The 24,050-nt window shown below is 38.6% G+C and overlaps 1 protein-coding gene across 1 annotated transcript; it reads left to right on the forward strand.

Moving 5' to 3' along the window:
• Nucleotides 1–8,177: 8,177 nt before the first annotated feature.
• LOC108981330 (clathrin heavy chain 1) lies at nucleotides 8,178–22,381 on the forward strand. Its single transcript, XM_035683192.1, has 30 exons — nucleotides 8,178–8,496; nucleotides 9,568–9,772; nucleotides 10,219–10,307; nucleotides 10,475–10,553; nucleotides 10,679–10,806; nucleotides 11,384–11,482; nucleotides 11,609–11,717; nucleotides 12,774–12,853; nucleotides 12,933–13,160; nucleotides 13,247–13,312; nucleotides 14,009–14,125; nucleotides 14,686–14,883; nucleotides 15,037–15,153; nucleotides 15,291–15,350; nucleotides 15,624–15,710; nucleotides 15,869–15,952; nucleotides 16,047–16,181; nucleotides 16,297–16,359; nucleotides 16,439–16,543; nucleotides 16,621–16,733; nucleotides 16,841–17,093; nucleotides 17,710–17,846; nucleotides 17,924–18,202; nucleotides 18,283–19,285; nucleotides 19,516–20,001; nucleotides 20,099–20,269; nucleotides 20,350–20,535; nucleotides 20,975–21,097; nucleotides 21,514–21,624; nucleotides 21,872–22,381. The coding sequence occupies exons 1-30, from the start codon at nucleotides 8,452–8,454 to the stop codon at nucleotides 22,031–22,033; spliced, it is 5,118 nt and encodes a 1,705-aa protein (XP_035539085.1). The 5' UTR covers nucleotides 8,178–8,451; the 3' UTR covers nucleotides 22,034–22,381.
• The last annotated feature ends 1,669 nt before the right edge of the window (nucleotides 22,382–24,050 follow it).

Below are 24,050 nucleotides of genomic sequence, written 5' to 3' on the forward strand. Positions count from 1 at the left end.
TGGACGAGGAGATCGCCATTTTATAGGACAAATTAGGAGGAGCATATTGGACTGGATGACACGTGCGTAATGATGCGGCAATTTTGGGCAAGAACTATGGGACACGCGGGCCAACGCTGTTGTACAAAAACCATCCAGAAACACACTCAAACACAAGATAGAGACAATATGTAAGTAGTTCGGCAACTTGCCTACGTCCACTGTAACGAAAACAATATATTTAGAAATTTCTTCAAAATATACAAACTCTAACAAAAACTATCTCTACACTGCATTCTTTGGATTTCCACCCTCTCATTTCGTTTACAACTGATCTCCTTTTATAGGAGAAAGCTCAGGGGACAAACTAATCTACAGCCACCACTATTGACAATTTGAGACACTTGTTGGGAGATATTTCTGATATTTTGGAGACACCATAAATGCTTGAGGACAAGCTTAATTTATGGTGCAGCTTTACAAGACAATTTCACATTCATATTCACACATTGGGTTGATATTTAACAATCACCCCTCCACCCATGTGTGTCATATTTAAGCTGCTGCAAACTGATACTTCCTTCAAATGATTTCACCCCCTCGTTGAAATACTCATTATATCTGCCATGAGAGATTTCCGCTATCAAATGCGCCCTAAGGCACCAATGCACCTGAAGGTGCTCAGCAGTGTGAGATATTGATTAATTCCAAACAGTGTTGGAATTTGATCCCTGTGACGACTTTCGTCAACATATCTGCTGGATTGTCTTCAGTGCCAATCTTCTGAAGTAGAATGTCCCCTTCATCTAATATCTCACGTATGAAGTGAAAGCGGACATCTATATGCTTTGTTCGAGAATGATACACTTGGTTCTTGGCCAGATGAATTGCACTCTGACTGTCACAGTAAACGGTAACCTCTTGCTGTTTAAAGCCCAAATCTGTTACCAGTCCTTGTAACCAAATGGCTTCTTTCACGGCTTCTGTTACAGCCATGTATTCAGCCTCTGTTGAGGATAGTGCAATTGTAGACTGCAAGATAGATCGCCAACTAACTGGTCCTCCAGCCATAGTGAACACATATCCAGTTGTCGATCGTCGTTTGTCAAGATCACCAGCATAGTCTGAGTCAACATATCCAGTTACTAGACTATCTTCATTCTTCTCAAACTTTAAACCAAGATCTACGGTCCCTAGAATGTACCGTAGAATCCATTTAGCCGCATGCCAATGTGTCTTTCCAGGATTATGCATATATCGGCTAACTAAACTGACGGCCTGAGAGATATCAGGTCGTGTACACACCATGGCATACATTAAGCTTCCTACAACACTTGCATACGGGACAATCTTCATATAGTCCCGCTCTTCATCACTTTTAGGAGACTGCAATGCACTAAGTTTAAAATATGGGGCCATTGGAGTACTTACAGGTTTCGTCTTCAAGTTCATGTTGAAACGTTGTAGTACTCTCTCAAGATACTGCTTCTGAGTGAGGTGAACTGTGCTTTTCACCCTATCTCTATTAATCTCCATCCCCAATATTCTTCGTGCTTCTCCTAGATCTTTCATTTCAAATTCTTGACTCAATTGAGTTTTCAATCGATCTATCTCCACATTGCTTTTACATGCAATCAACATGTCATCTACATATAAAAGCAAATATATGAAAGATCCATTTGCAAGTTGTTTGAAATACACATAGTGATCGTATTGGCAACGAGTGTATTTCAAGCCAATCATGAAGTGGTCGAGCGTTTGTACCACTGCCGAGGTGACTGCTTCAACCCATAGAGAGATTTCTTCAGTTTGCAAACCCATTTTTCTTTACCAGCTTCTTTAAAACCTTCTGGTTGGGACATATAAATCTCCTCCTCCAGATCACCATGTAAGAAAGCTGTCTTTACGTCAAGCTGGGCTAACTCAAGATCATGTTGTGCAACCAAAGCTAGCAATATCCGAATGGATGAGTGTTTTACAACAGGAGAGAATACTTCACTATAGTCAATTCCCTCTATTTGAGCGTAGCCCTTGGCTACCAATCTAGCTTTGAATCGCACACCACTTTTAGCAGCTTGATCATCTTTCTGATTAAAAACCCACTTGCAACTAATTGACTTCTTTCCATTTGGAAGCGGCACAAGCTCCCATGTCTGGTTCTTATGAAGAGACTGCATCTCCTCGCTCATTGCACTTTTCCATTCAGCCTGTTCACTAGACTGTATGGATTCTTTGTAAGTGGTTGGGATTTGATCTCCTTCAGCTGGCAGTGCATACGTCACAAAGTCTGCAAAACGTGCTGGTAAACGTGTCTCTCTTCTCGGCCTGTTTGTTGCAATCGATTCAGGTTGGCTTGGAGATATAGTGACTGGGCTATCAACTTCAAGTTGTCCATGCTCTCCATTAGCGACTCCTGATTCTTTTGGCGTAATAAACTTCACCTTCTGTGACTCACAAGATACTTCGCTATCATGACTGCCTTCATGGGAGTCTTTATGCTCATGTGACTTGAGCATCTCAGACTCGTTGAATGTAACATCTCTACTGATTATTACCTTCTTTGACTCTATGCACCATAGTCTATACCCTTTTACACCAATACTAAAGCCTAAGAATTTTGCTTTCTTAGCTCTAGGATCAAGCTTACTTTCTTTAGCATGATAGTAAGCTGGGCATCCAAAAATATGTAAAGAGTCATAATCAGTAGCATGTGTACCTTTCCACATTTCAATGTGTGTCTTCCCGCCATTGGCAGCTGTGGGTAATCGGTTGATGAGGTGGCATGCATACGTCACAGCTTCAGCCCAAAATTGTTTACTGAATCCAGCATCCAGTAACATGCACCGTACTTTCTCTAGTAAAGTACGATTCATTCGTTCTGCCACACCGTTTTGTTGCGGTGTTCCTCGTACAGTGAAGTGTCTTACAATTCCCTCTTTTCGGCATACTTCCATGAAGGGGTCTAGAGTGTATTCACCTCCATTATCAGATCTAAGCCTTTTGATCTTCCTCCCGGTTTGAGTCTCGATCATTTTCTTCCAATCAAGGAAGATCTTCAACACTTCATCTTTATGCTTCATCGTGTACACCCATACACGACGAGAATAATCATCAACAAATGTTACAAACCAATGTTTACCTCCCAAAGATGCATTTTTGGTAGGTCCCCAAACATCGGAGTGCACATAGTCAAGTATCCCCTGTGTACTATGAACTGCGGTTCCGAACTTGATCCGCGTCTGCTTCCCTAATACACAGTTTTCACAGAAAGACAATTTTCCAGTCTTGGCACCTTTGAGTAAACCTTGCTTTACAAGTGTTTGCAAAGCTTTTTCTCCGGCGTGTCCCATACGTATGTGCCAAAGTCTGGTGGTGTCATCATCAGTCTCATCTAGCTTCTCACAGACTGTGGAAGCTCTTCCACTAACAGTACTTCCTTGCAAGAAGTACAGATTTCCTCGCTTTAAGCCCTTCATAGTCACCTGAATTCCCATTACCACCTTGAGAATTCCATCTTCTATGGTGATTCTGAATCCCTTTGAATCCAGAGTTCCAAGTGAGATAAGATTCTTCCGCAAGTCTGGAACGTATCGAACTTCTGTTAATGTCCTGACAGTTCCATCATGCAGCTTCAGGCGGATGCTACCTATTCCCTGAGTCTTACAAGCATTATTGTTGCCCATAAGTACTGCTCCATCACTCTTTGTGAAGTCAGTAAACCAGTCCCGATTGGGACACATGTGATAGGTACACCCAGAATCCATTATCCATTCATCAGAATGACAAATGAATGATAGACCTGTCAAGGCAAGATCTGCATCTTCATCTCTGTTGGCGACATTGGCTGTGGAGGGTTGGATCTTCTGTTGCCCCTTTAGCTTGGGACAATCCTTCTTCCAATGCCCCTTTTTGTGACAGAAGGCACATTCATCTTTGGCGAGTCCTTTTCCGACTGATGAATCACGTGATGTGGCCCGTGTTCTCGATTGAGAATCCTTCTTCTTTCCTGGATACTTCGACTTTGGTCTCCCTCTTGCTATAAAGGCTTCATTTGATGTATTTAGCTGTACCTCCTTATCTTTTCTACGGTACTCATTATTTATCAAAACACTAGATACATCGTTAAAACTAATCTTTTCCTTCCCATACAAAAGTTTTGTAATCAAATGCTCATATGTATCAGGCAAGGAATTTAATAAAAGTAAAGCCTTGTCTTCATCTTGGATTTCTACATCCAAGTTTTGCAAATCAGCAAGTATATGATTGAAACTATTGAAATGATCTGACATAGACATACCTTCTCGAAATTGGAACCTGAAGAGCTTCTTCTTCAAGTATAAGCGACTCTCAATACTTTTTGTCAAGTATTTTTCTTCCAATTTCCGCCAAAGTTCACTTGCTTTTGTCTCTCTCATGACAAAATACTTTTGATCTTTGGCAAGGCACAAACGGATTGTACCACAAGCTTGTCGGTTAAGCTTGTCCCAATCCATTTCCGTCATGTCCTCCGATTTATCCTCTAGCGTAATATCCAACTCTTGTTGGATCAAAGCGTCCATGACTTCACATTGCCACATACCAAAGTTATTAGTTCCATCGAACTTCTCAACTTCAAATTTGGCATTTGACACCATGGATCTACGTCCAGAGCTACTAGCATTTCTAGAGTTCCTATCACTTGTAATTTCTCCTTCTGATTCCATCTGAAAAATTACTTACTTCTGTAAAATGAATTTCAAAATTTCAACCGTACGGATGAGTCCGGAATGATCCAAATAGTTGGAAACCACTATTGGATCGTTGAAATTGGACTCCGAATGGCTTAAAACAAGCCAAAAACAGATCTGAAATTTTGAACGATCCAGATCGAACCGGAACAGCAGGTGGAGCGCGTGTAGCGCGTGGCGAGAGTGGGGGCGCGTGGGGAGCGTGTAACTCACGCGTCGTCTTCCTCTGGAGGGCGTGGGGGCGCGTGAGAGAGTGTAACTCATGCGTCTTCAACCTCTGGCGCGAGTGGAGGCGCGTGGGCGCGTGTGATGCACTCGTCTTCAACCTCAGACGCGAGTGGGGGCGCGTGGGCGCGTGTGATGCACTCGTCTTCAACCTCTGGACGACCGTTGGCGCGTGAATTGCACCTTCCGACCTTCTAGGAGCGCGTGTAAGCTTCTCCGGCCTCCGTTTTTTATTCCGTTTGCGGCAGCGTGTTCGTCTTCTCAAGACGAAACTCCTGGTGTGATCAAAAGTTGATTTGGATCAATTTAAATTTTCTGGATAGCACAAAACCGAAGCTCTGATACCAATTGTTGTACAAAAACCATCCAGAAACACACTCAAACACAAGATAGAGACAATATGTAAGTGGTTCGGCAACTTGCCTACGTCCACTGTAACGAAAACAATATATTTAGAAATTTCTTCAAAATATACAAACTCTAACAAAAACTATCTCTACACTGCATTCTTTGGATTTCCATCCTCTCATTTCGTTTACAACTGATCTCCTTTTATAGGAGAAAGCTCAGGGGACAAACTAATCTACAGCCACCACTATTGACAATTTGAGACACTTGTTGGGAGATATTTCTGATATTTTGGAGACACCATAAATACTTGAGGACAAGCTTAATTTATGGTGCAGCTTTACAAGACAATTTCACATTCATATTCACACATTGGGTTGAATAGTTGGAGACACCAACTATGGGACACGCGGGCCACCGGTAGGAAAAAGAATGACACGAGTCATGCCTTTGTGACAACGATGTGAAAGAGACCTGTTCAAGCGACACGTATACAGGTCTAGCTTCGGATGGGGACTGGCCGGAGTGACCACTAACTGCAGTATTGCTGCCAAATTTCAGTATTCGAAGTGTTTCTGTTCGATCTAAGAGACTGACGTACGGTATCTTTGAAGAAGTGTTTTTGTAAAGTTTTGTAAAAGCAATATGAATCCCTAATTTTTGTATTTTCAAAGCGCGACCAGTCACGGACCTTACTAGAATGGTCTTTACCAATTTTCTCGTTAGGTCGTTAGCACAGTCAGCGCTCCTTAGTCAAACGGCCTTTATTCGTCGCCCTCGCCGAAAAAAAAAATCGAATTATTAAGAAAGAAAGTTCTAAAAGTCAAACCGAGTCAATTCCTTTTCTACAACATCGTTTACCGAGCGGTTTACGTAATATCCCCCATCTTTGATGATCTGTGTTTGCGTTTCCCGGAGAAGAAACAACCTCAATTAACCCAAATAGTAAAACGTGCATTGCGCTTTGACTGTACGTCTCAAACTCTTCCTACTATCTCTCCAAGGCTACCGAACTTGCAGCCAAAAGAACATGGATAGGCCCATCCACAAGGAGATAGATGTAAAGATCAGGAAATTGTTGCCACTGATGCAGAATTCTTGAAGGAGAGATTTTTGTTCTTGTTGACGCAGGTTATATGCAAGAAGGTAATCTTGTGGTCTCAAATGTTGGCGACTGTCGTGCTGTTATATATGAGCCGAGGCATTGCTGAGGCCCTCGCATCTGATAGCCGAACATACAGGGAATATGAAAAAGAAGGAATTGGAATCGTGGTAATTAAGCAGCTGTTACTCCGGTAATTATATATATGCTTCGAAAACTTGTTTTGAAGTGAAGAATAAATCATTGTAACAATGATTGGAGGTTTTGTGGATTGGTGTTTGGAGAGTACAGGCGTCTCTTGCTGTATCAAGCGGCATTGGAGATCGACACCTAATTAATTAACAATTGATATCTAACAGCAGAACCAGAGACCAAAGTCATAAGGATCAACGGCCCTGACTTCGAGTTCCTAATTCTAGCCTAACGGGCTTTAGGACTATCTAGGTACTTTTCAACACGTACGTGTGGTTTGAACGCCATGCATAAAATCAAAGATGTTTTGTTAGTAACGAAAGTAGAAAAAGTAAAGTAAAATAGAATCAATCACATACGAAGATTTATATGATTCGATAATAATATACATGCGACGATGGCTCAAATCTTATTGAAAATTCACAAAAAAATAAGTCAGGATCATCAAATCGAGCGACACACAACAGATCAACGAGGCTCGATCCACACAAAATTTCAACACGTTACGCTTGATAGATTTGGTAAGTGATATATTTTCCTTCTTTCTTTTCTTCTCTTCTTTGAGTTAATGATCAAGAGGCAATATTAGATCATGTGGTTCGGTCTCTGTGCATACGACTAGAAAAAGCCAAATCCAACATTTTTGTTTGCTGGTAAAAAGCTCGTGACTTATCGGTGATGGCCTGGGAGGCTCCACGGATGACACAAGTGTCATGATGATAATCCAATTGAACAGCCATCTTGTTTCGTGATTTAACTTTGGGAGGGAATTTCAAATTGAGATAATCGGTGACATGTAGTTAGTTGTCCTGCGAATGAATTTTTGGAAGAAAGTTGAAAGCAGCGCAAGCTAGAAATTAAGCAAAAATATATTTTGAACAAGCCAAGTGCTAAGAGGATTGACCCATTAAAAGAGTTACACAACTTATTAATAAGCTCTTACCTTTCTCCCTTTTAAAACGTTACTACATAGATTTTGAACGCACAACCTCACAATCTATTCCATTCGTATAAAGAATGGAAGAAGAGAGTACTCTAATTTATACTATTTTACTCAGTGGCATGTGTAAGCAGATTCACACGATGTTCTCGTGACAGGCATACGGAAATTTTGTAATGTACAGAAAATGCAAGAGATATGTCGCAGCGAATAGTATATTTTATATTTATGCAGGCAATAGTTTTCACATTTCGGAGCTTCTCAATATTTTATGCTGTTCTTACCGCGCAACACAACAATGGCATATATTAATTGTATATAAAAAAAAAAAAAACAATGACATATATAAATGCAGGCAACCGTTTTTTGCGCCACCATCGGTCCAAACCAAAAGAAGAAATGTCGTCCCATAAAAAGAAGGCAACAATTCTGTCCGGGTCGGGCAAGCAGTCCAAAGAGTCAAAGACTCGAAATAATAAATATACGTTTGAGTGGGTCGATTGTATTTGTATTTCGGACTCGGAATCGACCCGGCATCTATAAAACAAAGGCAAGGCAGGCAAATGCCCCTCGTCTCTTGGCTAACAAGCAAAGCCCATCTTAACATGTCTTTTCCTTTCTGATGAAGATTTTTTTTTTTTTTTTATCTTTTTTGAAAATTTACTATTGCATCTCTTATATGCTTTCCTAGTGTGACAGACTCTTGTCTATGCGATCTCTGCTCCTCCTTGCACCGTATCAGTCACCTTCCCCTTCCACTAATTAATCCGTGATTCGCATCTTGAATTTCTCCACCTCGCTGTAGATCTCTCCCTCTCCTTCCATCGGAGGGTTACAGGGTTTGGTCGCTGCTTCAGATCTTGCAGCGATTCGAATCCCCTGTGAGCTTCGATCTGCCTCTGCATCGTTGATCTGATTACATCCACAGCTGAACCACCATGGCGGCTGCCAACGCTCCGATCACCATGAAAGAGGCCTTAACTGTCAGTTCTCTCGCTCCCTTTTCCTTTATGTTTTGCTATAATCCGAATGACTGCTCTTTGAGCTTTATGAATAGTTTGAAACGATAGCCGTCTTTTGAGCTGGAAAGGAATTGCTGGCATAGTTACGTTGGTTTAGTTATTATTGTTTTGTTCAATTTCGATTCCATGCCAAGTTCTGTGCCATGACTTCAGCGATTTGTTAATCTCACAGTGCTTGTAATGCTTAGTCTGCATCATATTTTCGATGGATTTGAAATTTCTGGTTTCTACTCAGATCTGTAAAATACTCCATCACCTTTTTAAAGTTGCTTCATAATTTGTCTCATAGAATATAATTTCACTATCCATTTTTAGACTGCATTTTTTTGTGACTAGTAAGATAAGTTCGGTACTATCAAGCACACATGGAATATGCATCAGACTTACAGAATTAGATAAAGTAAAGAGGTGAAGAAAATCCAGGAAGCTATAACTGGAATAAAATAAGTGAGCTTCCATCCGACAGTAAGGGAATTGAAAAAGAAGCCCTTGAGGTCTCTCTAATTCCTTGTGCTGTCTTCAAAGCTTCTGTCATTTTCCTCTCCGTGTACACGACAGATCAAGATCAGTCTCAATAAGGCCTCACTGTGACGATTAACAAACTGTCCTTTCCAGAGCATTAATAAATGTACTATCCATCAACACACCATCCAGTTGGCCCTAAAAGAATAAAAACAACATGTCATAAAGTGCTAGCAACATCACAATGGAGTTAAAGATGATCCACAGATTCCTAATTTGTCTTACACTTTAACTCCATTCTATCACCATAACACGTCTCTACCTTAAGTTCTCGACAGTAAAAGATATGATGTGATCTGCTTTGTATATATGTGCTCATTACCTTGGAATTAACCTGTTACCCGAGTTACCGAGCATGGACTTGTGTGATTTGACATGATTGCAGTTGCTGAGATCTGTGTGATGTGATCTGATTAGTATACATTATAAGCACGTGTATGATCTGACCTGATTTGATAAGCCGTAAACACAAATGGAATTATAGACTTGTATGATCTGATGTGATTGCAGTTACCCAGCATTGGGATTAATCCGCAATTCATTACGTTTACTCATGTTACTATGGAGTCCGATAAGTATATATGCGTGCGGGAAACAGCTCCACAGAATAGTGTTGTTATTGTTGATATGAATATGCCGATGCAGCCTTTGAGGAGGCCAATTACTGCAGACTCAGCACTTATGAATCCAAATTCCAGAATCCTTGCTTTGAAAGGTAGGATGCAGTTATCACTTAATTATTTGTTGCTTCTCATGTCATGCAATCTTAAAACATTGGGATTTTTTGTCGTTTGTTGTCACATACTCCTTAGTGTGCGATTAGTTTAACCTCAAGCCTGAAGCTCATGGATGTTTTTTGGCCTAAATGTTTTGATCCAATTTGTTTGTGTATGCAACTAGTTGAACCAGTTTTTATGCCCGGTGTTACTTGTTTGTCTATCTGTCCTCAACTGCTCTAGTATATTAGGATACTAGGTTAAGAAAGAATTTAACTTTTGGCTTGCTAATTAAGGCACTCCCCAATGCTGTTGTGTTTTATATTTTTTCCTGCTAAAAATCAATAAATACACACACACACACACACACACACACATTAAGGTTCATGCATACTTCTATTATTCTCTGAACTCACATTGTTTTATCTGCAACATTCCTGCGTAGCCCAACTCCAAGGAACCAATCAGGATCATTTGCAAATATTTAACATTGAGATGAAAGCAAAAATGAAATCTTTTCAGATGCCTGAGCAGGTGAGAACTTTAATTTGGTTGCTTGTCTATTATAGCTTATGAGATATTTTATGCTTTGTTTTGTCTTTATTTTTTTTTTTTTATTTTTTTTTTTTTGCGGGTTTGATTTTAATACTATGAGATTGAGATCATACCTAAATCTAGTCCCCGTGCTTCTTTCTGTCTAGATCGTGTTTTGGAAGTGGATTACAGTGAAGATGCTGGGCCTGGTGACACAGACCTCAGTGTATCATTGGTCCATTGAAGGTAAAATCCGTTTATTTAACACATTTCAGTATACTTATTAGAGAACCTATTTCAGTGTTATGCTGCCATAATCTCAGGTTCTAATTGTTCACTGTTATATCGTCCTCACTGCATATCTGATGTAGGTGATTCTGAGCCGGTAAAGATATTTGATCGAACAGCTAATATGGCAAACAACCAGATAATAAACTATCGATGTGACTCTTCTGAAAAGTGGTTGGTTTTGATTGGAATTGCTCCTGGTTCTCCTGAGGTACGTTGTCTTTCTGTTCATGTCTATTCAAAGTTCCTCACCTCGTATCAATGAGATCTAGCTAAGATGACACTTCCTCGAACATCATGTGGGTTGAGATTCTGGGCTTAAAATTCACTAAATGAATGTCTAATTTACCAATAAAAAATACCCAAGCGATGGGGTTGTGCACATATCACTCTTAATAAAATTTCGATATATTTACTTATTAAAAAAACTTGCCAATAAAAAGCGTTGGTTACATCAAATTATCAATGCTCTTTTGGATGAAGGGTCTGATACTAGCACATCGAAGGGAGTATAGAGAGCTGATATTTCCAAGTGAAAAAAAAATGCTTTATGGAGAAAGTGAGAATATGCGTGGTCGAACTACATTTAATCGTACCCAATGAGCTCTAAGCTAACTGCATCACTCTAGCTGAGTTGACCTGAAAGATATCATAAATTTACTTGGATGCTTTGCAATCCCCGATTTAAACTGCCTGCCTGAATTTTTTTTTTTTTATATTTTTTGTGTTAATTTGTACAACTGTCTTGGTATTCTGGTTTTGATTTCCTCATCTGATTTTGATTATAGAGGCCACAATTGGTTAAAGGAAATATGCAGCTTTTCTCCGTTGATCAGCAGCGCAGTCAAGCTCTTGAAGCACATGCTGCATCATTTGCCCAATTTAAGGTGTGAGGGTTTCCCTTTCCTAATGCTATTCAGAATTTCATGTTTTTTCAAAGGTAACAAAATTCTTTAAATGAGTGCAAAACATACACAGTTTTATGGATGTCGGTAAACTTTATGTTTTTACAGGTCCCAGGAAACGAGAATCCTTCTATTCTTATTTCCTTTGCCACAAAGACCCTCAATGCTGGACAGATTACATCAAAGTTGCATGTTATTGAGCTTGGTGCCCAGCCAGGTGAACTTGCTATTTCTTTCTAATTACCTTTTGGTTGTTTGCTCTTCCTTTTGTTTTTAGTGACATAGGTAGAATTTTCCAGTAATGCCTTCATTTTCTCTGTCTATTCAATGTTCTGGTTTCCTTAAAATGACTTGTGATATGTTCTTCGTGTGCTGTTTACATGGAGTGGTGAAGAGCTATGTTTAGAAAGGAACATTGATATAACCGAATGTATACATGGGTTGGAATAGGTTTTAACTTCCACATTCCAAATTCCATATACGTACCTACAGATTTCCCTGTTCCAGAGAAATTCTTGTTCTTTATATATGTATGTATGTAAATTCAGTTATGGATTTGGTTTTCTGTCATGCAAGCTGGAAATAGGTATCTTGGTTGTAAAACTCATTATAAATTGCATAAAACCTGATGGATTGGGTCTCCACACGTTGCCTAGGCCCTACACTAAAAGATCAATGGTGTAAAAAAAAACTATTGCCCAGACAACTTATAAAAAAAGAAATAAAAAAGGTCAGGGCAGGTGTGGCTATGTGTTGCGAATTACTGAAATCTTAGTGGAGATGAGAATAATTATGGAAAATATAAATGAATACTGGTTTCACATGGTTGTACTTTCAAAGCTTTTTTTTTATAAGTAATAAGATATTTTATTGATCAGAAAGTAGGCATAGCCCAGGTACACTGGAAGTATACATGTGATGTACTTTCAAAGCTATTGTTTAGAAGTTTTGTATAAGTTGGACTTGGAGTAAGTAGTAAGTTTTTGCTATGTTTTAGGCTTGTCAAGATGCGTATTTGAGTTTATGGCTATAGGAAGTAAGAGCTTGAGATTCATAAACATTTCTCGGTATCAAGTGGGAATCCTGGAAGCAGACTGTATTAATTTACCGAATCTATAGGGAACCCTGGAGGCAGAGTATTAGTTTACAGAAGTTATGGTATCATTGATATGTATTCACATTTTGTACTTCTTCAACTTTCTTGCATCCTGCCAACCAATGTTTTTTTCCTTGCATCCTTAATAACTATATGAATTTGCATTTTTGATGGTAGGGAAGCCTTCTTTTACAAAGAAACAAGCAGATCTTTTCTTCCCCCCAGATTTTGCCGATGACTTTCCAGTTGCAATGCAGGTATCAAAGTCGCTACTTTTTGGTACTTGTTTCAGTAAACTGCTGCAAAATTGATAGTCATGAATTTTTTAATTCACAGATATCCCACAAATACAGTTTGATCTATGTGATCACCAAGCTTGGGCTATTATTTGTTTATGACTTGGAGACCGCTACTGCAGTTTATAGAAATAGAATCAGTCCAGATCCAATATTTTTGACAGCAGAAGCTTCCTCAGTGGGAGGTTTTTATGCAATCAATAGGCGTGGACAGGTGTTATTGGCTACTGTAAATGATCAAACAATTGTACCATTTGTTAGTGGCCAGGTATACTCACAAGCATGCATTTTTGTTGGTTTTATTATGGAAAAATAATTATTTTGTTTACAAATGGGGTCTATTTACATTTACAGTTGAACAATTTGGAGCTTGCTGTCAATCTTGCCAAAAGAGGGAATCTTCCTGGAGCCGAGCAGCTTGTAAGCTGATTCTTTTTCCACCTTATAGTACCCATTCTGCTAGTTTGAAAATTCTCAGCAGATAAAAATTAAAATCAATCAGTAGTTATTTAACGCTGTTATGCAACCATGTTGCAGTTTGTGATTTGGTAATGCTTTGAAAGATTGGTTTTTTTAATGATCAAGGCACTCTCTTTATACATGTTTCTCCTAAAAAGACTCCTTCACTGCAAAGTACTGAACAGTTTTAAGTACTTTTGTAGATTTTCTAAGCATACCAGTGCTGCCTAGCTTTTAATAAGAGTAGAGGTAGATGTGATTTATTAATGATGTTTACTGTTGACCCTCTTTTTGTTACGATTAACAAGTGTAGTATGATTACATCCCAAGAATAAAAAAGATGATGTTTTGAGCTGTGGGTGCTGAGGTTAGCGAACCCCTGTTCTCGGGAATATAGTATATCCCTGTCTCATATTCACTGTGGATGTGGGAATATGGACTTGTATTATTGCCATTGCGTTTTAGAACCTGGGGTCTCACAATGATAGAATAAATGATGTTTGTGTTGCATATGTTGAATGGTAATATGTTTTTTAATTACATGTTTTTATTCTTTAACTGCTTGTGTGTGAATATATGCTTAGAGTTCGAATTATTTACTGCCCTGTGCGTTCTTATAATACTGAAATTCTGGGGATGCTCGGTTTTGGGTCTCAGGTTGTCCAACGTTTCCAAGAACTATTTGCCCAAACGAAGTACAAAGAAGCTGCAGAACTTGCAGCTGAGTCCCCACAAGGAATCCTCCGAACACCGGACACAGTTGCCAAATTCCAGGTTTTACATTTTGATTCTCCAATCAAACACATCTTACCTTTAAAACAAAATTTCAATCAAACACATTCGTTGGCTGCTAATATTTCATAGCTTCAATGTTCTTCATCCATGTCAAGTTTTCTCCATTTGATTTCTGGCCATTCAGGATCTCTGTAAGCACTGGTTGTATTGGCCTTATCTCTTCTCACTGTCTCTGTTGTCCAGTTTGACATTCATTGTGTATCTGGATCTTTCTTTTGCTGGAATTGAAAGTTGCTGCATAAGATTGTTCCTGTTAAAAAAAATGAGGATTGCTCCTCTTTCTTGAGGGCGCTTAGTTATGCATTTTTTGGTAGTTACTGAATAAGACATACTATAGGAGCAAACATGCTATTTTGCATGTTACTTGTTTGCAAATATGTGAAGGAGCAGGTAAAAACAAATTCCCCTAATCAGCTGTAGTTACATGAGTTGTACTATTTGAATTGAGCTCGGGTGAAATCTTGGTATCTGCCAAGAGTTTTGTGTTCATGTTTCCTTCCTGCCTTGGCATAAAAAGTTGGTATCTTGCTCTGTTGCAGAGTGTTCCTGTCCAAGCTGGGCAAACGCCACCTCTGTTGCAGTATTTTGGGACACTTTTGACAAAAGGAAAGCTCAATGCTTTCGAGTCATTGGAATTATCACGCCTTGTTGTGAACCAAAACAAAAAGAATCTTTTGGAGAATTGGTTGGCAGAGGATAAGCTGGAATGCAGTGAGGAACTAGGGGATCTCGTGAAGGTTTGATGCGCAATTTGAGATTCAAATATATGAAAGACACTTCTGAAATGAATTTATCGAGTTACTGGTTTACTTTATCCCAATGCTGATGCTGCTGTATTTGAAATTATTTATTTATTTTTGTTGTGTTCATACTATTCTGTTCCAATGTAGACTGTGGATAATGATCTCGCATTGAAAATATACATTAAAGCCAGAGCAACTCCAAAAGTCGTTGCTGCTTTTGCTGAACGGAGGGAGTTTGATAAAATTTTGATATATTCAAAACAGGTGAAGATATTCTTTTTCTTTTAATCATTGTTGCTATTGTGATTGATTGCATTACTGTTATTATTATATTATTTATCATTTATTTTTGTATACTTATTTCATGGTCTGATGATGTCATTGTTTCTTTATTGCTTTAGGTTGGGTACAGTCCAGATTATCTATTCCTTCTACAGACAATCCTTCGTTCAGATCCTCAGGTATTGGACTATATCTCTCTGTGTTTGTATGTTTTGTTGTTTTAGTACTTTAAGGTTGAAACTTGAGCAAATAAGAAATCCCGTTAGAGCCTAAACTTTTCCTTTCATATGTTTTCCATTTACCTTTTTCTGAATAACTGTGTTGTAGTATAAAAGTATTATTTTTTGGATAAGGAGAAAATCTTGAAACCATATTTAATCAACTTAATATTTACCCATCACGGACCTTTTCTTTCTGGAACCATGGAGCTAATACTTACTTTTGGAATGTAGGGAGCTGTTAATTTTGCGCTAATGATGTCTCAAATGGAGGGAGGTTGTCCAGTTGATTACACTACCATAACAGATCTCTTTCTTCAGGTTTGTTGGCTCTAATGACTTTTGAGCTGGTATATTAATGTAATAATAAGGGTGTGTGATTTCCCATTGTTATTGCTTTAATTTTTTTTAATACTGACAGGCTTCATATGGGTCAATTAATTTTCATTTTTGCTTTCAATTGTTTGCGGTTTTAACAGAGGAACCTGATCCGTGAGGCAACCGCTTTTCTATTAGATGTTTTGAAGCCAAATCTTCCTGAACATAGTTTCCTTCAAACAAAGGTTTTGATTCACGCTCTCTTTGTTAATGCTATCTAACTTCCATTTGGATAATTGCTGCTCTTTTCAGCCACTGTAACACTTTTATTTTATATAGGTCCTGGAAATCAATTTAGTAACTTTTCCAAATGTAGCTGATGCCATATTAGCTAATGGAATGTTCAGCCATTATGACCGTCCTCGAATTGCCCAACTTTGTGAAAAGGCCGGTCTTTACGTGCGAGCTCTGCAAGTAATGTCCTCTTGAAGTTCTCCTTGTTCATTAATTTTTTTTTCTTTTTCTTTTAATTATTTTTGTACATCTACTCAAACATTATTCCGTGTTAAGCATTTCACTTGTGATGCAGCATTACACAGAATTGCCAGATATAAAGCGTGTCATTGTGAACACACATGCAATTGAGCCACAGGTTCCTCTACTCCAATGCTTTTATCTTTAGGTTATGATGGATTTTTTAAACTTCCTACTAACTTTGTGGTTCTTTACAGTCACTTGTGGAATTTTTTGGCACTCTGTCACGTGAATGGGCTTTGGAGTGTATGAAGGACCTTTTGTTGGTCAATCTAAGAGGAAATCTTCAGATAATTGTGCAGGTAAACATCACTGTCTTTTGTTATGTGAAAATCTGAATTATTACTTAAATGAAGCTTATCTTTACACACCTGTGCAGGTTGCCAAGGAATATTGTGAACAGTTGGGTGTGGATGCATGCATAAAGCTTTTTGAACAATTTAAGTCATATGAAGGATTGTACTTTTTCCTTGGCTCATATTTCAGCTCCAGGTGACCTACTTAATTGACAAAAATTCCTTTTTGCTTGGTCACTTATGGACTGATGGTACATCCATTTTTTTTTTTTTTTTCCTGATTCGCTTCAATGTATGGAACAGTGAGGACCCTGACATTCACTTTAAGTACATTGAGGCAGCTGCTAAAACTGGACAAATCAAAGAGGTTGAGCGTGTGACCAGAGAGTCGAATTTCTACGACCCTGAGAAAACAAAGAACTTTTTAATGGAAGCAAAGCTTCCAGATGCGCGGCCCCTAATTAATGTTTGTGACCGTTTTGGATTTGTTCCAGATCTCACACATTATCTGTACTCCAACAACATGCTTCGTTACATCGAAGGTTATGTTCAGAAGGTATGAGGTTTTTTAATTGTTATTTTTTTATAAGTAAAATAACATTTTATTGATAGTAGTAAATAGGCATAGCCCAAGTGCATGGGAGGTATACAAACACATACACCTAGTTACATAATAAGGAGTTAGAAAGTGATACAAGAAAATCATTGAAGCAAACTCCATTAAGTACACAAGAGGATGTCCAAAGAAATAAAGTATGGGAGAAGAAACTTCTTAGCTCATCTAGAGAGCACTCCTTTAAAACTTCAACCATTCCTATCTATTCATAAACACCACATGATACAGAGAGGAATCATCCTCCATACATCCTCAATATATGAATTGGCCCTACATATTTTCCAACATGCAAACAAATCAACAACCTTATTGGGCATTACCCAAGCAATTCATGTTCTATTAAAGATCTCAACCCATGACATTCTTGCAACCTCACAGTGAAGTGAGAGATGATCCACCGACTTCCCATTCTTCTTACACATAATGCCACATCCATTAGACTCTCCATGTTCTCAAATTGTTATTTTTAGCTCTTTGAACATTTGCAAATGTCTTTTCTGTTAAACGAAATTTACTCATTTCTTGTACTTGCGACATTCTGTGTTCCTTTGGATAGGTGAACCCAGGGAATGCTCCTTTAGTAGTGGGGCAGCTGCTTGATGATGAGTGTCCTGAAGATTTTATCAAAGGCTTAATTCTTTCTGTCCGTTCTTTACTTCCGGTGGAGCCCCTTGTGGAGGAATGTGAGAAGAGGTGAAGTCCCAACTCTATTTTCATCCCTTTGTGTTCCATTAATTTTGTTCTCATATAGATATTTTTTTTTATATTAGGAATCGACTTCGTTTGCTCACTCAGTTCCTAGAGCATCTTGTGAGCGAGGGAAGCCAAGATGTTCATGTTCACAATGCTCTGGGGAAAATTATCATTGATAGCAACAACAATCCAGAGCACTTCCTTACCACCAACCCCTATTATGATTCCCGTGTTGTGGGTAAATATTGTGAGAAACGTGATCCTACCCTGGCTGTTGTGGCATACCGGCGAGGACAATGTGATGAAGAGCTTATCAACGTCACAAATAAAAATTCTTTGTTCAAACTGCAAGCAAGGTTTGTGTTTTTTCTTTTTTTTTTGTCTTACTAGGTGCAGTTGGTGCTTTAAGGCTTATTGACTCATACTTTGGTTGCAGATATGTGGTTGAAAGGATGGATGCTGATCTTTGGGAGAAAGTTCTTAACCCTGAAAATGTCTATAGAAGACAGCTCATTGATCAAGTTGTATCTACTGCTTTGCCCGAAAGCAAGAGCCCTGAACAAGTTTCTGCAGCTGTTAAGGCTTTCATGACAGCTGATCTGCCTCACGAATTAATTGAGCTCCTTGAAAAGATTGTGCTTCAGAACTCCGCATTCAGTGGGAATTTTAATCTGCAAAACCTGCTCATTTTGACAGCCATCAAAGCAGATCCATCTAGAGTTATGGATTACATTAATAGACTTGATAACTTTGATGGACCTGCAGTTGGGGAAGTGGCTGTGGAAGCCCAGCTGTACGAGGAAGCATTTGCAATTTTCAAGAAGTTTAATTTGAATGTTCAGGCGGTCAATGTCTTATTGGATAATATCCAAAACATTGAACGGGCTGTGGAGTTTGCATTCCGTGTTGAAGAAGATGCTGTTTGGAGCCAGGTAGCCAAGGCTCAACTCAGGGAGGGCCTGGTGAGCGATGCCATTGAGTCTTTCATTAGAGCAGATGATATGACTCAATTCTTGGATGTAATTCGTGCTGCTGAGGATGCAAATGTTTACCATGACTTGGTGAGATACCTTCTGATGGTTAGGCAGAAGGCAAAAGAGCCCAAGGTGGACAGTGAGCTCATCTATGCATATGCAAAGATCGATAGGCTGAGTGAAATTGAGGAATTCATTCTCATGCCTAACGTAGCTAATCTCCAAAATGTCGGTGATCGCTTATATGATGAAGCCCTGTATGAGGCTGCCAAAATTATATTTGCTTTTATATCTAACTGGGCCAAGTTGGCTAGCACTCTTGTGAAACTGAGACAGTTCCAAGGTGCCGTTGATGCAGCAAGGAAAGCTAACAGCTCAAAAACATGGAAGGAAGTTTGCTTTGCTTGTGTTGATGCAGAGGAATTCCGCTTAGCTCAAATATGTGGTCTCAACATTATTATACAGGTTATTGTTGCATTCTATATACTTCCTATGAAATTTGAAGGTCTAATTTTAATGCGCTTCAGTTGTAAGTCTGAAATTTGGGCCCTTGCTGGGTACAAAGATAACATTTGCTTTAGTGCTCGGCAAGATGCTATATACACCCACACATTTATATATCAAGCAAATCAGCATGTTCTATATTGATAACTTATATATTTTTTCAACTCTCAACTCTATTTGCTGCTTAATAGGTGGATGACTTGGAAGAGGTCAGCGAGTATTACCAGAATAGGGGATGCTTTAATGAGCTAATCTCCCTTATGGAGAGCGGTTTAGGTTTAGAACGAGCACATATGGGCATCTTCACTGAGTTGGGAGTTCTGTATGCTAGATACCGTCCTGAGAAGCTTATGGAGCATATTAAGTTGTTCTCAACCCGTCTCAATATTCCAAAGCTTATACGAGCCTGTGATGAACAACAGCATTGGCAGGAACTAACCTATCTGTATATCCAATATGATGAGTTTGATAACGCTGCAACCACTATAATGAATCATTCCCCAGAGGCATGGGATCACATGCAGTTCAAGGATGTTGCAGTTAAAGTTGCTAATGTGGAGCTATACTATAAGGCTGTGCACTTCTACTTGCAAGAACATCCAGACCTTATTAATGATCTTCTCAATGTGCTTGCACTTCGTGTGGACCATACACGTGTTGTTGACATTATGCGAAAGGTATTACTTCTTGAGGTTTATGATCTTGTTGGAGTCTAAGTTATGACTCTCTTTGCTTGGCTCTAACTCTCGAGTTCTTTTTTTCATGTTATATCAGGCGGGTCACCTGCATCTTGTGAAGCCATACATGATTGCAGTTCAGAGTAACAATGTGGCTGCCGTGAATGAAGCTTTGAACGGGATATATGTTGAGGAGGAAGACTACGAGAGATTGCGTGAATCAATTGATTTGCATGATAACTTTGATCAAATTGGCCTTGCGCAGAAGGTGAGATGCAATGATTTTCCCTTGATGTTCTCTGTTAACTAGTCCAATTTTGCAGGTCTCATTGTTATGTGTTTGAGCAGATTGAGAAACACGAGCTTCTTGAAATGAGACGTGTTGCTGCATATATATACAAGAAAGCAGGCAGGTGGAAGCAGTCCATTGCATTGTCAAAGAAAGACAACCTTTACAAAGATGCCATGGAGACAGCTTCACAATCTGGTGACCGTGAACTTGCGGAAGAGTTGCTTGTTTACTTCATTGAAAAGGTACATAGCTTGTTCTAAAACATGTTTTCTCTTTTACTGTTTGCAATTTAGATTGTTTTTTTGGTTGGGTACACAACCTTTACAAAGATGGCATGGAGACAGCCAATTTCATGAGAACATTCTTACTCATAGTCGGGTCTGTTTGCAATGTTAGTTGTTGGGTTGGGATGTCTGTTACAGCTCCTGCACAGGTAGTCCTGGAGGATATATTTATGTTTCCATGTGAAGGATGCCAAACAATCCTTTTACTTGTGAAAAAAAAAAGATGTCAAACAATCAACTTCCCTGATTTGGAAAATGGCTCTCTCTCTCTCTCTCTCAAAATTTCAGCTTTTACTTGTAGCATTTGGGCATGTTATTTTTTACAGCTATTGAGTGAGTTTGTGGATAATCTATGTTTTTTTATGATTTTATCTTTTATATGGATGTGCTTGTGCAGGGAAAGAAGGAATGCTTTGCTTCATGCCTGTTTGTTTGTTACGATTTGATCCGACCAGACATTGCTCTTGAACTTGCCTGGATGAACAATATGATCGACTTTGCTTTCCCCTATCTGCTGCAGGTGATTTACAATATCATATATACTCCCTATTCCATTCTCTTTTACCGGTGTAAGCTTAGGTTTAGGTGCATAGCATGTCATGCCAAATATTAGTTTGAGCTCGTGCTTGGCATATGGATCTCTGATTTGATTTTGATCATTTTTATGCTGCCAGCTACCTTGCTTGTGAGATTTTTTAGTGTTATATGGTGTACATAATTGTGTTCAATATTTAGGTAGAAAGAGGGTCAAGGTTTGGGAAGAGGGGCGCTCAGGAAGTGGACTGGGGGGTGAAGTTTGGAAAATTATTGTGCTTGCAAGATGCCCTTTTCTGTTTGATGTTTATTTTTTTGGGGGGTGGGGTTGGTTGTAGAAACATGGCCCTCCTATTTGGAATATTTCTTACAAATAATCACACTTTTTCTTTGGTTTTGTAGTTCATTCGAGAATACACAGGCAAAGTTGATGAACTTGTTAAGGACAAAATTGAGGCTCAAAATGAGGTCAAGGCTAAAGAGAGGGAAGAGAAGGATGTAATTGCGCAGCAGGTAATCATTTCAAGACTGCTAGTCTGTTGATTTTTCAAAATTATGGTTCTCGTCTAGGGCTTTCTGAGAGTATTTTTATCCTCACTGCCTGTGTGGACTTCTTACATTTTCTGGGTCTATATATCTTAGTCATATATTTCCCCAATCAAAATTTTAACCACCGTGTTGTTAGTTTTCCATTAATTTTGTTTTCTGTTCTTTTCTTTTTGGTTTATGAATAATTTAAGCATTGATTAATGTGATGCAGAACATGTATGCTCAGTTGCTGCCTCTAGCTTTGCCTGCACCTCCAATGCCAGGTATGGGAAGTGCACCAGGAATGGGAGGTTTTGTTCCACCACCACATATGGGTGGAATGGGGATGCCTCCTATGCCACCCTTTGGCATGCCTCCAATGAGCAGCTTCTGATATGCGGGCAATCTAGACCATCGGGGCGAGGACAATCTAGCGATATGCTTGTGCTATTCTGTGGAGTTTTGGTATCTCATTTTTTTTCTCCGTTTCAGTGGAGGTGTAGTTGAAATAATATATTTTTTCCGGTGTATAAGGTTTGTGAATATTTGTGTAATATTCTTTTGGTAGCAGAGGCATTTTCTGTATTTTACTGCATAGTCTGCTGTCTTTCATTGGGATTATCGCAAGTTTGGTTGCGATGAAGGATGGATTTGGGGAATTGGTATCTGAAATGGAATTGAAATGATGACACTCCCTGTGTGGGAAGTTGAATTAAGAATCGAAACAGCTAATATGCGAGCACTCGATGTTGCTGTGTCTACCCCACTGATCTTATCGACGACACTCGTAAAGCCTTTACGTTCATCATGGCTCGGTACATTTCTGATATATACATGACTTGAAACCACAACTTCGGGTTTTACGAATTTCGTAAATTCATAATTTATTTGGATAATATTGAATTTGGTAACGATTTTTTTTTCAAAAAAAAAAAAATTGTTTGCATGTTCAACTATGGTTAAATATCGATTGATGTTGTATTATCTGTAATTGTTAATAAGAAATGATTTGTACAAGTTTCAAATAGACAAGTTTCATGCAAGCATTTGTAAAAAAATAAACCCTCCATTAAAAAAGTGAACAAAACTATTAGTGGGACTCATTGTGCAGTTTCTCCGCCAATTTGGCTTATCTCATTATTTGGTAGATTGGTTCTCTCCAAGAACTTGTCCAAACATATTATATAGATCGATAACTCCCGTTTCATATTTTGAGTTACCAACCAGTTGCCGCGCAAGCTAGAAATTAAGCAGCATCTTTTTAACACGCCTGTGCTAGAATTGCCCCCATTAAAAGAGTTATACATTCTTATAGCTTGTATGTTGGTTGTTGTCCAACTTGTCCTCCATTTGGCATTGAAACTGACTTAGCTGGTTGTCGTATATCCAACCGTCTGGCTATGGACCCATAATGTTTAAACCATTGGAGCCATAAATTAGTTGCAAGATTAAGGCTTGTTCACATATAATGTGTATAATATCATCTCCATCAATATTGTACAAAGTATTACAATAATCTCTAATCAAATTGAAAAGGTTCCAATAACTATATTGCTATTGTAATAGTATGAAATAAGAGTCATATACTTGATGTCATCTGTAGCTAGATTCACGTGTTCTCGTGACAGGCATACAGAAATTTTGTAATGTTAGATTTTATTACTTAAATAAAATATATTTGGGTATTTTAAATAAATATACTTATTTCCTTATATATATATATATATAATATTGTGCATGGGAGAACGTCAAATAAAGTGTAACCAAATAGTTTATATTGGATCCTCCTCTTTTGAATGAGAAGATTTGCCCCCGCGTGGGCAATGGCCACTATGAGGCTTACAATGAGTATATGCACTTCTTAATTAAAAGTGACAAAAGAAATATGGTCTTGAAGACCAAAAGCCAATGACTTATATATGCCTGTTCTTGCACACAAACAACGACATATGCAAACGCAGGCAATTGTTCTTGCGATAGGGGCTGCGGCAAAACTGTGCTTTCATTGCCAAGTGGTCACTAGAGAAGGTCCAAAACCGAAAGAATTATAATTTCGTCCCATAAAAAGAAAGCAACGATTCTGTCTGTGTCGGACAAGCGAGTCACTCTCGGCCTGTCTGAATTTAGTGATAAGTTGAGATAGTTTATGAATAGTAAAATAAAATATTATTATTATTTTGAAATTTAAAAATATTAAATTATTTATTATATTTTATGTAAAAATTTAAAAAAATTATAACGATGAGATGAGATGAATTGATCGAGTTTCTACTTTCCTAAGCCGAAATATAAGTTGGGTGGATCCATTTTATCCCGGACCCGGAACCGACCCGGCATCTATAAAACCAATGCAAGAAAAGCAATGCCTCTCGTCTCTAGGCTGGCACATCTTAACACGTCTCTTCCTTTCT

This window comes from Juglans regia, chromosome 12 (assembly GCF_001411555.2).
Source record: "Juglans regia cultivar Chandler chromosome 12, Walnut 2.0, whole genome shotgun sequence".
Classification (NCBI taxonomy): Eukaryota; Viridiplantae; Streptophyta; class Magnoliopsida; order Fagales; family Juglandaceae; genus Juglans; species Juglans regia.

What these genes read in the sequence shown, in the direction of transcription:
- LOC108981330 (XM_035683192.1), top strand. Translation starts at nt 8,452, where the DNA reads ATGGCGGCTGCCAACGCTCCGATCACCATGAAAGAGGCCTTAACT. An exon ending in CTTTTCAGATGCCTGAGCAG is followed by an intron (nt 10,308 to 10,474) that starts GTGAGAACTTTA and finishes CTTTCTGTCTAG; the next exon opens with ATCGTGTTTTGGAAGTGGAT. An exon ending in GGCTCATATTTCAGCTCCAG is followed by an intron (nt 16,734 to 16,840) that starts GTGACCTACTTA and finishes TGTATGGAACAG; the next exon opens with TGAGGACCCTGACATTCACT.